Source organism: Gavialis gangeticus, unplaced genomic scaffold (assembly GCF_001723915.1).
Source record: "Gavialis gangeticus isolate Ggan-Ray unplaced genomic scaffold, GavGan_comp1, whole genome shotgun sequence".
NCBI classification, from domain to species: Eukaryota; Metazoa; Chordata; order Crocodylia; family Gavialidae; genus Gavialis; species Gavialis gangeticus.
The window spans coordinates 121,198,406-121,213,555 of NW_017729032.1; the positions used below are offsets into that span (position 1 = coordinate 121,198,406).

Below are 15,150 nucleotides of genomic sequence, written 5' to 3' on the forward strand. Positions count from 1 at the left end.
GGTTACTTTTTTTAATATGAAAATTGGGGTCTTTTTTTAAATCAGAGAAAACCAGGATCCTTGGTGAATCATTCAATACATGAGAGCCAATGATGAGGGAATGAACCAGAACTGTATAGTAGAAGAGGCTGCTGTATAGAGTAGGGATCAGTAACCTACACCCTGCAAGGATTCATCCAGTCTACAAAGAAATTTTTTGCATCACATCAAGCATGCCAAAAAATCCTGGGCCCCCAGGTGTCACCTTGCTCTTGCTACCATGCATGGAGCCCCCATAGCCTCCCCTTAGCCACTCTCACCTGTGGCTCCAAACCAGGCCCAGTGGTGTGAATGGCCAGGAGTGTCCTCACAGTTTTAGATCGGGTGAGTCAGAGCTGCTCAGACCCTGCTGACCTGTCAGAGCTCTTACAGCTCCCCTACCCTGCCCAACATTTCCAAGACAAATGGAATTACCAGTGACATTTGCACAGTCTTGCTTCCCTCACTTCCCACTGGATGGGGAACTACACCCCACCAAAGCACTGCACCCTGGGAGCTATAGTCCAGCCCACCTTAGAACCAAGTTTTGTTAATCTGGTCTGCTGTTATAGGGCGCTGACCCCTGGTCTAAAGGACCCCTTTATCTTTTGCTGCGTAAGTTAGAAAATACATAGTGATGTAACAAAAGGGGTCTGAAAGACCCCACGAGCAAGACCCAGAACCCCACAGGGGCTGAACAAGCCCCCAATAAAACACAAAACTGACCCTGGGAGCAGGAAGCAGCAGGGCAGCTGTTAACAAGCTGGGTGGCACTGGGCTGATGATGTCAGCCCCCAGTGCTGCCACAGGAGATTGAAAAGACACCCGGAGTGCCAGAGAGGTGAGTGGAGAGCCTGCCCCTGTGCCAGTTAAGGTAGACGCAGGCGCAGGACACTGAGGCAGAGAAATGTTGGAGTCCTGGGGCTCAATGTATACTGAGAAGTATAGGCTCCATGCTCCCAAGGCTAGGGAGTGAAGCCTCATTTACTAAACAAAACCCAGCAGCTTAAGCGAGCTGGGTGTGTTGCCAGCAGGCTAAGACCATTGTAGGCAACCATCATAGAAATTAGGTTCCTCTTCATTTCTTTCTTTTTTTGGCTTTTTTTCCTTTTCTTTTTTTTTTTTTTTTTGAGAGAAGGCCACCTAGGACCGGTGGAGTTCTAAGATCTGGCTTTAAGCTCAAGATTAACCTCTTGTCAGCAAGGGAGCAACAGAGTAATCCAGACAAGACTAGGAAATGCCTTTAGAATTTCCCCTTAGGTCAAAACCCAGATCAAGCCAGGGTCCCACATCAGTCCATTGTCTCAACACCAATGGCTGGCTTGTGGCTGGGGGTGTAGGGGAGGTGGAGTCCCTTCATCAGACACTCTCAGATCTGTGAGTAACCCCAAGTGGGACCCCTGTGTTGAACAACATTGAACCCCTCCTATCAAATTGTGTATTGTCAAAGTCATGACAGGAGAGTTGAGGGGAGGCCTATCTTGGTGGGGACTCAAGAAAAACCCACCCTTGGATAATCGGGAGCATTACAAGTGAACAATGCAAGGGAGCTCCATGAAGAAACAGGAAGGTCTCATAGTTCAACATGCGGAATGTTGCCTTGTAGAATTCCTTGTATTTTTTCGTCCTACTGCCCCACAAATGTTATGCTGGGAGAAACAGTAGTCACTAGGCATGTTCAGACATTACCCTATGGCAATGTTGCTACTGCACCATGCTTTAGTACTTCCAAAAGCACAGCACAGTAACTGTTCATACTGTACCATACATGTGGCGCACAGTTATTTTTAGCAGCTACTTCACTGTAGTGGCATGTTATAATGGGAGAGCATGCCACTACAGCAAAATAACTGCTGGTCACATGTAGATACCAGATGCTACGTTGCCATAGCACATCACTACAGCAATACAGTGTCATGTGTAAACACACCCACTAATTTCCCAACTTGAGATCTCACATCATATTAGCAGAAACTCTGAGCACTTTGAAAAACCACTGGAGATAATGAAACTGTGCTCTGGTATCTAAAAAGTGCTAAATTCTCTGAAAAAATAGGCCACAGGCTAATTAAATCAGGGCTCTCAACTTACTGTACATTTTGTATCTCTGTCTCATCTTCACACTTCTTTGACCCACCTCTGTCTTGCAAAAATAAATTAGTCTGTGTTGGTTAAACACCAAGTTTCTATAGCAATGAGTTCAAGAGAATTAAGGAAATTGATAATTCTTCATTCAGAGAAGGTCTGAAGGGAGCAGAATAAATAAGGAGACACGCATAGAACAATAAGGGGCTAACAAAACATGAACACTGGTCCTTAACTGAGCACCACCCAAGCTGTGCACAAAATGGAGCAGGGGACCTTTTGGACAGGCAAACATGAAATACATAATTAAAGACTGTTCCATAATGTCTTAGTGTACACAGGGTCTTAGATTTAAGGTTATATGTGCATCCTTAGTTTGGATAACTAACTTCTTAGTGCTCGACTTAAAAAAAAACCATTAAAAGAATTTAAGTTTGCAAAGTCATAGATGCTTAACAAAGACCAATGTATGCCATGTGATTTATACATACATGTAAGTGCACACCATGCAGACTAATCTGGCAGCTCAAGATATTTATCATTTAAAACTCTAGATATATATTATTTTAAATCCCAAGTAATAAAACACTGAACATAAGGATTTAGAAGTGAAAAGCTGACGGATCTTTAACTAAAGCAGAGCGTATTGGGCTGGCTCCAATGCTGACTATGCTAACCTGTGAAAAATAACCTGTAGAGATAAATTTAAACTTAATTAGCACATCTTCAAATTACCCGTTCTGCTGTTTCAAACAGAGCAGCAGCTTCTGCCTTGCCCACTTGTTGCACCATCTTGTAAAACAGGCTCTCTCTCTCTTGTAACAGAATGTATGGCTCATCGTATTCTTTCAGTCTTCCTGCATCCAAAACCTGTTAATCAGCAGAAACAAATCTATGAACACATGAAATTCTGAAACAGACATTACCCTAAAGATTACAATACAAAGGATGGTGGCTGGATTTTTTTAAATATGTACTCTGATTTACTGTTAAATAAAGGACAGAAAATTGAATACCTGAAGGCCCTTTATTGGGGGTGGTAGTACATTTTCTTTTCTAGACTATTTGTACTATTTTCTAGGGTCCTACAGTCACATTATTAGTTATATGAATGCAATCAGAAATTCTTCAGGATATGGTAATTCATTAATGAAGCAAATTAAGTGGCTAATAAACTGTATGATTAATTTTGTAATAAGAAAATTAGGATGGCATACTGATAGTGAACCAAAGAGTCAATACTGAAGGTATTTAAAAAAATCCTTGTTGCTTGGTTTAAGTGCATTAGGAACAGGAAAGGTGCAACAGAACAGCTGGGCCTTTTGGGCTTCAGGGTGGAAGTGCAATTAAAAAAAGACATTGCTGAAAAAGTAAATTATCTCTTTCATTAGTCTTCACTAGAGAATATTGTAAATCACTAGGACTAGACGATACAGGCTCATGAGTTTTAAAAAATGCAATAATAAAGTGACTGAGCTGTTGGGAAAGATGTTCATTCTCGCATTTAAATCAGTCAGTCTGTTGAAGAACTGGAGAATATCAAAGTATATAAAAAACTGTACCTATATTTAAATAAAAAGGTGTAAGAGGTGATTTGGGAAATTTACAGATCAATAAGTCTCAATCCTTTACCTGCAATTTGGTTAAAATTATAACAGAAATATTAAATATGTGGTAGATCATGATATGATAACATTTACTCACAATTCAATTTTGTGAAAGAAAATTACACCTCACAAGTTTACCAGAATAAGTGAATGGGACAGCCAATAAGAAAAGAACAATTTAATAATTTTTTTGGACTTTGAAAAGGCAACTGAAGTAACAAAAATAGCTATGGTACAAAAGAAAAAAATCTAAATGAATAAGAAACTAAGACAGAAAACATAAATGGACAATTTTCACACTGGCAAAAGTCTAACAGATGGGAGCCACAAATACTAGGACCATAAGTATTAATCTTCAGGAAAAGGCATCAAATAGCAAGGTGGCAAAACCTACAGATGATGGAAAAGTATTTAAGTTTAGACCAAGGAAGACTTCAGATAAACCTACCCAAGCTAAAATAAATGAGCAATACAATGGTAAATGAAAGCCAAAACTAACAAATGTGACAATATGCATTATTTTAATTAATCATACACTTTATGGGATTCTAAATTAACAGCAGTTAATAGCAATTAACAGACTTAGGAAAGAAACACAGGCATCATAGTGGGAAATCTGAACACTGTTTTAAGTGCAGAGCAGTCACTGTCAAACCAAGGCTAGGCACAGACATTCAAAAAGCCTGAGGTGGAAGTGATCTAACTTACGTGTTTTACTCTCAGCACCCTAGGTTAGATTGCTACCAAATAGAATGGATGCTTGGCCTTCAGTGAAGAGGGCAACACAGGCTACATGCACTGGCTGAGGCCAGCAGGTTGGGGGCTCCCCACTGCTGAGTATAGCCAAGTGCAGCCCCGTTACAGGGCCACCCCTGATTGGCTGCTGGGCAGGGTCGAGCACACCTTCTCCCACTACTGGCACCTGTCAACTGCAGGCAAGCTATGGAGGCAACTAGGCTTCCATACCCTGCAGCCAAGTTTGCTATCTGGCACTGCACCTGCTCATGGGTGCATGGGAAGGCTCTGAATGGGCTTCTGCATACTGATCCAGGGCCTCCCCATGCACCCACAAGTAGGCACAGCACCAAAGAGCCCAACTAGGCTGTGGGGCACAGAAAAGCACCCTTCCCCCATTAGCAGGGATCCTGGTTTTCTCTGATTAAAAAAAATCCCCAATTTTCAGGTTACAAAAAGTAACCCCAAACCCACATTTTTCCGGGATCAAAATGAAACACCACTAATACATAGATATACGTATAGTGGTATTTCATTCTGATCATGGAAAAATGTGAATTTTGGGTCACTTTTTTAACCAGAAAATTGGGGATTTTTTTTAATCAGAGAAAACCAGGATCTCTGCCCATCAGCAACAGCCTTAGGCATCTGCAGCCGGTCTGTTCCCTGGCGCTGTGACTGATCATGGTGCATGGGGGGGGCAGAGTGGCTCCTGCACATCCACCCAGGGACCTACATGCCCTGTGAGTGGGCACAGAGCCAAGGAGCTTGACCAGGCTGTGGGGCACAGAGGAGCACCCTTACCACTCCCCCATCAGCTTGGGAGCACCCTTACCACTCCCCCACTGTGCTGACTTGGCTCTGAGAGAGCTTGGGGACAGAGCAGCCAAGGGTGGGCTGCAATGGCATCTCCCTAAGAGCGGGAGGCTAGTGGTGGGCCACAAATGCCTCACATGCTAGTAGACTGTAATTTGAGTTGGGAGGGGATCTAGTACAGAAGTTCAATAGACCATTCTAAACTAACCTGCTTAAGTCTGATGCTACTTCCATCTAGGTCTATCCTGGACTGGGTTCTGCCATTTTTAAACCAGTCTATGTTTGGTTAACTTCTGTTGTATTACAGGTTTAGATTGATTTCTGATCACTAATACTGGTTTATATGTAATGTCTGTACCTAGCCCAAATGTTCAGATACATAAGGAATGAGACAAAACCATGCAGAAAATATTTTTTCATACAATAAGCCCTTGGTATGGCCAGCACCAGGAAAGACCATCAGAAACATTTTCTTGAGATGAAGCATTTCTACAGAACCATACTAGATATTTTTTAAAATGGGTCATATAATAATGGCCTTTACATAAAACTTATTTTTTTATTTTTACTTTAAATCCACAACAAGGCTATATAGTTTCTTACTTAAAATACAGAAACATACACTAAAATCAGCATTGATATAGCTGAAACAGAGGAGACACAGGAACAGGCAATAAGAATGATTGGGAAGCTTGGAAAAATGTATGTGGACATTTTTTTTTAAACCCAAGATTGTTATACACCCTTCCCACATAAGGATACATCAGATGCATACATATGCCCATGAGTGGCTACAAAGTGTAAATGGAAAAATTTTGATATTATATGATATACAAATGGGTCTTAATGTATACTAAATATTCAAAGAATGCCACCTATGCCATTTAAGGGCACATATGGAGACATCTCAGTATACTTAGCACTATCCTATTTAAGGATAAATTGCACATGTAATTGTCTTTGCAATCTTTCAAATATTTTATTTATATATTATTTATATTACATATGAACACAGAGAGCAAGTCATAGTTAAAAACAGCTTTCTTAAGGATTCAAAGGTAACTATTATACGTACTACCTACATAATCATTAAAATATCCTATAATTTTGCATTCCATATTAGGCATCTTGAACACGATGTGGGTTTTTTCACTAAGTATAGCATTGCAGCATGTAAACATCCCTTGTGAAATTAAAGAAAAAGCGCATTCTCTAAATATGCATCTTTCATGTGGAATGCGACAGAGAAAAGAAAGGTCCCTGGTTTACTACTCCTAATGCTATTTTTAACTATAATTTTAATATTGTTTCATATTATATTATATTAATAAAATATTGTAATGTAAATTGCATTTGTACTTTATAAGTATTTAAATTATGCAGGGAGGTGTTTAGCCACGTTAGTTTGAAGTTAAGCAGAAGGTAGGGCAGGGTAGCACCTTATAGACTAACTGGTTCAGAGAGTCAAGCGTGCATGAGAACAACTGAAGCCTGGAGAGGTAGCATATTTTGACTTTGTGTAATGCTATACCTATGTAAAACTGCTTTTTACTATTATGAAATTCAGATTTTGCTAATGAGGCATAGAACTTTGAAAAATGCAGAAAACCAACCAGCCAACAGTAACTGGAAGCAAAGTATCTCCTCCAACTGGAGGGGAGAAGCCTACTCCATTTTTCTTTTATAAATTTTAACTGGGCAAATTAGCAGAATCTCAGCAGAGGAGGGGAGAACATGGGCATGACTAACATGAAAAGCAATGTTTGTATTTAACATATACAATTTTAAGTACACATTCTCCTCCAATCTTGAGGAAAAAGCACCTGAATATAGTACAAAATGGAAGACAAGGTCAATAGAATAGAAAAATGTGTAACTTTTTTAAAAATCACAAAGGAAAAAACCAAGGCAATACTATACATAAGGCAATATTTTAAGTTATTTTCAGAGGGTCCATTATTCTTTGTTTATTAATGTGGGGGATCCCCTGTCAGTTGCTCTGATTGATGAAGTAGTGGGTACAGCTTATGGTAGTGGTTTTGGCTTACAAGTATGCCTGAGATGTACTCATTTGAAAAGACCACCTTTCCTTGAATACTATACTATTGATGTAATTGAATTCATCAGTTATTGGTGAAGCCCTGTTGATATAAACAAATGAGCTAGGGACAGACATTCAAGAACCCTGAGCCTGAATTGATTCAATATTTGCCAGTTAGTCTAACCTGCAAAGTTTGAAGTGATTTGGAGATGGATAAACATTCCTTTTTCATTCCAGAAATGCAGGCACATGCCTGCAGTGGCTCAGAGTAGACTCCAGGTGGTGCTAGAGCAGCCCTCCTTTTCCTTTCACAGAGCTGAAGGCGAGGGGGGCAGGATGCTCTGATTATCGCAGCAGGGAATTGATAACAGTGTTTATCACCCCTAACTCAGTGTTTATCACCTCATTAAGAAAACAAGAGAGGGACATTACCAGCTACCTGCTGATTCTGCCTTTGTCATACCATGGACTGTAGCCAGCATGTGGTCTGCTAGCTAATACACACATACCTCTCAGCAAGACAGAGGGAAGAGGGAGATTCCTGCTTAGCAGGGAGTGTGTGGAGGGGGGTGTGGAGCAGAGAGTCCTGCCCAGCCCAGAGAGCATGCCAGGATGCTGGGGAAGTCTGGCTTTACTCAGCAAGGGGTCTGGGACAGATATAGCATAAACCAGTTTGAGCCGAATCAGTTAACTCTGATACAACATTCAACCAGGTTTATCTCAAACCAGTTTTAGCCATTTTCAAACTGGTTTATGTGCACTGAACATCTGTTCTGTTACAGGTTTAAACTAGTTTCTGATTACTTAAACCAGTTTGTGTGTAATGTCTGTCCCTAGCTATGGAAACAGTTAGCCGGTGTCCCCAAGCAAGCACTCCCCAGCTTGAGCCTTGTTTCCCTTGTTTTGGTCCAGATCAGCTTTAGTTTATCAGCAGGAATCCTGGTTTTCTCTAATTAAAAAAATCCCCAATTTTTGGCTTAAGAAAAGTAACCCCAAATCCACATTTTTCTGTGATTAAAATGAAACACCACTTATATACAGGGATTAAAATAAAACACCACATATATACAGAACTAATTATTATATAGTAGTGTTTCATCTTAATCATGGAAAAATGTGGATTTTGTGTTACTTTTTTATATCTGAAAATTGGGGATATTTTTTTTAAATCAGAGAAAACCAGGATCCCCGTTTATCAGTCATTAGTTTTTTTCTGGCTGTGAGGTAATGGGAATATTTCAGTAGAATTACTGAAGTTTTCAGATATGTTTTTTGCTGCTGGGTTATCATTCACCAGTGTGAATAGTGATTGATAGTTGAAAGATGGAGGTTACAGGAGGGGGTTATTTGGTAGTTAAATATTTAGGAATCATCAAGTCGTGTCTAGGGTAAAAGGAAGGTACTCATTTTTGTGTGGATGCTCATGTAAAAATCAAATAAATTAAATGCTTTTGCTATGGTTCTGTTATGCTTATTTCAAATTTCATATACTTCAATTTATAGGCTTATTAGCATAATAAGGACTACGTATGAATTAGCATGATACTACATTGCAAAGAGAGGCAGAATGTGATCCTTAATTACTGATTACTCATTTTCTGATCAAATTTCATATGAAGCACAATTTCTATCACTAAATTGGCCTAGACAGATTCCAACGTAGCTGCACCTGCTGAATTAAGTGTAGGAAAGTGAGACAGACTTGTAGTAAGTAAGATCAGACAACAGTAATTCAGGTACAGAAGAGAATAGTTCCTTCTCTGAACTTGAAGTCTGACCTCAACTTTTTCCAGAAACTGACATGAAAGTTATTTGTGGCATCTTGGACAAATCACATTTCTCAGTACCTGAGTTTCACAAGTAGTCAGATACAGAAAATAATCCCTCATGGAGATGCTGCAAGGATTAACTGCCCGCAACATACTTTGAGATCCTAGACTAAAAAACAATGCATAAGCCCAAAACACTGGGTGTGTCTACAGGACACACGGTAGACTGTTCTATTGCACTTCAGTACGCCATAGCAAAAATGTCACTTCATCAATTTACTGGATACAAAAATCATGGACTAAATACAGACACTGGATTTATGACACATTATAACCTGTTTAACATCTGGCTCCCCCAGTAAACCCTCCACTTTTTACCAGCTGTTTTCATTCCCTCCCCTCCCCATCTCTTATGCATTGACTACAGCTACATTTATTCCCCTTTCCCTGCCCACCCCCCAGCTGTTTCTCACCTACTGACTACCTCAATTTACATTTTAGCTGACTGACTTTCTTGCATATCTACTGGCCTCTGGCTGCTTTACTACGCCATCCAGGAAGAGCACAGACCATCTGCAGACACTTCCTCAGCCTGCTGAAGGGTATTTGTACCCAAAAGCTTGCAAAGAAGAATTTTGCAACTATTTGAGTTGATCTAATAAAAGAGATTGGATTTACCCAAAGAACTTTGTCTGCCTATGTCCTTAGATGAACACCCCAGTAGCAAAGATGCATTAATGAACGTGTAGACGCACCCAGTGGCAAGCACATTATGACCTGATTTTCCCTCGCTTTGTGCCTTGGGCAGCCAATTACATTTGGGCAGAGCAACACTACAAGCAGCCATTTTGATTTGACATCATTTTTACTTGCTTTTTTTAAAAACTTGTTTTAGTTCTGTGTACACAAGTATACTAGGGACAAACCTGAAGGGAGACAAATCTTTGGGCTAGTACTGTCAATACTAGAGTTCTAGTCTCACGAATAAAAGTTTACAGGAGAGAACATCAATGATCACACGGAAGACTAAATAAACTTTAAATGTAATGGAAGACATCCATTCACCTTCATATCCGAAGTACAACCGATTATTACTGAGATCTATTCTGAATTATATTTGTACTGAGGCAGCATTGGCCAGACACTTTACAATTTTTTAAAGAAGTGTAAAAATGTATGCCAGTTCTGGAATAAAGCTTTCCAAATACTCTTGATCCACATAATGTTTTAACTCAGTTATAAAAGTATTCTGATACCTATCATCAGCCTCATCATTCTTCTTATTTTTGCCAAGGGGGCTAATGGTATTGGATATAAGGCAGGAAAGCAGTTTTCACATCCAAATCTTGTTTGACAGAAGGAGATTAACACTGAAAAAAAAACTAGGATTTAAACAAAAAGTTAAAAGAGAAAGCAGCTATTTAAGTTTGCAGTGCTCTGCAAAAAAAAAATAAAGAAAAAAAATGTGAAGGCAGAGTTTTATCAACAAAAATGCTTCCAAACTATTTTTTTTAGGAAGCTAAAAACGTTTTCATTACAACTTTTATTTATACACATACACACACGCACATACCCTCACAAACCTGGTTAGTTTGAGCTTTCACTATATCTTCATGGATAACTGTTTTCATATTTACATTTGCCATCCACTTAACAAGTAGAAAAGAAATCTGAAAACCTAAAATACTGGATAAAGAAAAACCATATTAAAGGAAAAAGTTATCAAAGGTCTCTTTGGTAAAGTGAAGAAGTGGAAAGTAACACACTGAAAGTCAAGAAAGTCCATTTTATACAGAACAAGACTGGATTCATGAATCAAAACATAAAGGAAAGTATATCTTTAGACACAGTATTTACTCTTCCTTTTGCATACCATTATGTTAATACTAATTTTGAAAATGAATTTTCTCATTGAAGTGATGCAGTTAGCACAGATCACATAAGAGAAACATCACTATTGAGAGGAAAAAAAAGAAACCATACAGATATTGATAGTGATCTAATAAATATTGTATAAAAATGGTGCAAAAGATAACAATAGTTTTAAGTTTATTTTCTAACTTTCAATGACAAAATCATACAGAAAGAATAAACAGTAATAAAACATTGAACGAAGTCAGAGTATGGGATAAAAGTGTTCAGCAAAACAGAGATGAGATGGCATGCAAGTGTGTTCCAATTAAGGAAAAAATATTGTTCTCATTCACATTCATCCTCACTTCATAGCCAGAGAGAAAACCAGACCGTTAAGGACTGACCTAAATCCTTTTATTTCCTCCTCAAAAGGGAAATAATTCAAGGAAATTATCTTTAGCAAATAGGTCTTATTTTAGACTTAGATAAGGCATCTCCAAACAGAAAAATAATTATGAAGTTCAAAACTCTAATAGGAAATAATTGTTAACCAATGTCTTCTTCAAAGGACAGGGCAAAGTGATCTTCCACAAAATCCTAGGAGAGGTGTGTATTTAGGACACACTGGGCATGTCTATACATTGCCCTATGGCGACATTGTTACTGCACTGTGCTTTAGTAACTGCACCATACACACAGTACATGGTTATTTTTAGCCCCTACTTCGCCATAGCTGCACACTATAACGGGGTAGTGCGCTGCTACAGCAAAGTAGCTGCTGGTCACATGTAGACACCTGTGGATGCTATGTTGCTATACTGTGTTGCTATGGTGACATAGCATCACATGTAGCTGCACCCAATTTTGGCTCCATCATAATTATAAGAAATAATTTACCCAAGACAGTATATAGCTTTGTGAGAAATCAGTCAGTAGCTTGTCTTCTATTTTGAATATATTTAGATTTAAGTATGTTCAGTCTTTTCCTCCTCCTCATGGTTTGCCAGGACAGATTATAAATAGTCAAAATAATTCTTATGAGAAATGTCCACGCATTTCATTCCAACTAGCATATGTTTACAAACATCTATGCCAGGGCTGTCCAATTGACAGTTAATATGGCTCCTGGGCTTCTACCCAGTTACTCCTCATATTATTCTATCCACAGCTAAGCCCATGATGCCAACAGAACCCATGGCGCAGTGAGATGTGGGGGCCACCTGAACATATGGTGCAGGGGAAAGAGGGACACCACCCAAACATAGTGAGGTGGAGATGCCTGCGGCCCTGTGCAGTGCAACAACTGCCCATTCACCTACATTTAATCTGAACGCTCCCCAAACCCTTTCAGGAATCAAGGTCAATTATGCCACTGCTAAGAACAGCCAAATTTGATATCAAACACTGTTAAGATTTCAGTTTTTGTCTGCAGATTCTGTAGTCACTGTACAGTGTTCAGTATAACAAGGCCGTTATCTTGAATACCTGTTTTTAATAGTCTTTATATTTCTCCACCAACCAGGTAGGACAGTGCTAGGTGATGAGCCAGGGCTGCTATTTTCCATTGGCTTTCTGCATACACTTTCTCTGTGCCTCAGAAAATGTCCCTCTGGACAGGAAATCTGTTAGTCTCAACTTGTTTCTGACATGCAACTCATCAGAAGTTGACCTACTAGCCTTAGTGGATGAAATGGTCAAAGTAGGGGCTCCCTTCTTTGTAGGCTTTACCAGTAGGTGCTTAAGTCTACTCTTTTCTGGTCTCTTCATTTGATTGTATGTATCTACAGCTAGCTGTTATAATGGCACAAAAGTTACAGCTATGTAGAATTTCTGTACTAGTACTCACTGTCTAAAACAACTCCCCATATATTCTATGTGGACAAAGTGTCCACTTAGTAGTCATGGTGGATATCTTTGCATTCTTCAGTTTTCCCCAACCTAAAATATATGTAACATACCACTAAAACATACAATTTCTATTATGCAATACACAAAGGTCTGGTGCCGCAGGTATGATGGTATGTTGAGGTCCTTAAAAGTGTGTCTTGTCACGCCCTGAGAACACTAAATATTTAGGGCCTATTCTTCTATTTGTCCCATGCCAAAGCAGCAATGATTTGGTCCTCTGCTCCTTCACTGAAGTGCACTGAACCAGTGATCCTTCTGTTTTCCAGTTCCCATAATTTCATGTTCATACATTTTTCGCCTTTTAAAATCAGATATGTAAACCTGCTAGTTCCTCAAAGAATGTTCAACTTCCTCACAACTATGGCATACATTCTTTCTTTTAGCAATGGTAGTTTCCATTAGTATAGACACAATGGCTTTGGGGCAAACCTTAACTCTGTCAATTTCTTCTGTTTCCTGAAACTTGCCATAACTAACCAGAATCTATTTGCTTAAGGTAGCAGTGGCTATTATGTCCTATTCTGGACAACTATTCAATGTAAGCATAATTTCTGAAAAAGTAAAACTTTTTGTAGATTTGTTGGTGTGATGACATGGGGATATATATTATTGCCTACAGAGGAATGTGATATGACTACACATTACATACTCACAGTTACCAGAATTCCATGCTATAAATGGGAAAGAAGAATTTGTCTATCTGGAATTTGTCTATACCATGCTCAGATATATCCTGGTACGGTATGCCTGGAAACACCCCACTCCTGCTAGCACTTCCAAACATGTCTCCTCTGGGGCTGCTCTCAAGACTTCAGTCTCCACCACGCTTGAGAGACGATGTGGGAGGGATGCCCTTGGAATGGTTCCACAATTCAATGTCTAAGTCTGGTGGGTGCAAGCAGGAAACGATGGATAGGGTATGCTTCAGACAATCCCTGCCAGGTCATGCTAGAAACACCATGTAGACATAACCCCTGGACGCACTGAACACTGGCCTTTCTTCTTGTAATTCAAACCCAAGACCACAGCCGGATGCTTTTAAGTGAACATATTGCTCAAGAAACAGCAACTTCCTGTGCCCCCCACTGAAACTCTGAGTCTGACTTGTTCTCTAGCATATCTATTTAGCAGTACCAATTTCTTTGAGGTATGGGTTTACCCTTGGCAAGGTAAATTCAACAATCTTAATCTCTTTTCAAGATCAGCAGGATTTTGACAGTTTTGCCTTAGAGACTACTGCTAATTTTCTTTGGCTTCATATGGTCTGTCACATTTTTCAGCTGAAAGTATGTTATCAGTGATTTTAATGGTATTTGTTAGATATCTGGGGCATGCCACATACACTTGACACGTCCATCAACACCAGGCACAAACTTCAAGATGCCATCAAATGATGGGAGCTGTACAAAGTCCTGAATAGAACAATTACATTGGTTTTGACTGTGGTGTGCCAATGCTCCTCCTAGGACAAACCTGAAGATTCCTGGCTGGAGGGTCTTGCACCTCCCCCCTATCTGCCTCCTCCTGCTCACAGGTAGCCCGATCACCACATTTTGGGTTTAGGAAGAAGTTTGACCCCAAATTTGTTTAGATTTGTACAATCTGGGGTTTTTTTTGTCTTCTTCTGTACCAGGAGGTAGGTAGAAGGTTGGGAAGGAGGGGTGGCCCTTTTCCTTGGCTGTCTCCAGCATATTTTAATTACTTTTGCAGCAGCAGGATGTTAGCCACCATGGTCCCACTGTATTACCTGGGACAGGCTAGGGTGTTATGTATTGTGGTTGTATCAGTATTGACTTTATACTTTTATCGAATAGGTTAAACAATGCATTTTTATAGAATGGTTTGAATAGGGCTGATCCTCGTTCAGACAGGGAACTGGACTAGATGAGTACTCAAGGTCCCTTCTAGCCCTATTTTTCTATGATTCTATTATTAAAAATGCTTCTTGAGCTAAGAGAATACCAAAGAGTAAGTGGATGAATGCACTTCTCTCTTGGGGAAATTAAATTGCAACTCAACATCAGAGGAATTTGAGATTGTAAAATTTGGTCTAATCTGACTGGCAGCAAAAGCAAAGTTACAGAATTCTCTCCCACATGCCCAACTCTTTCCTAGGGCCCTTGAAAGCACAGCCAGCCAAGAAACTGAACCTTTCAAGTTTTCAGCTTTCTTTCAGCATATTAGATGTGGTACAAGTGAATCCAACCTCTGGAATCCCAAAGAGCTGGATAGGCAAGCAGCAGGAACCATGACTGGTCTCTAGTGAAGTTTCACCAAAATCTAAATATCCTCCATGAAGTATTTTCATTTAACTGAA

The 15,150-nt window shown here is 39.6% G+C and overlaps 1 protein-coding gene across 5 annotated transcripts in view; it reads right to left on the reverse strand.

The window, feature by feature from the left end:
* ABCC4 (ATP binding cassette subfamily C member 4) overlaps positions 1-15,150 on the reverse strand; it is a 351,018-nt gene that overhangs the window by 19,287 nt on the left and 316,581 nt on the right. For 4 of the 5 annotated variants that reach the window (XM_019524312.1, XM_019524313.1, XM_019524315.1 and 1 more), the window contains one exon: positions 2,839-2,973. The exons of the other annotated variant lie outside the window; for it this stretch is intronic. In XM_019524312.1, the coding sequence (XP_019379857.1) occupies positions 2,839-2,973 (135 nt within the window). The remainder of the gene's footprint in view (positions 1-2,838; positions 2,974-15,150) is intronic. 5 annotated transcript variants of the gene reach the window in all.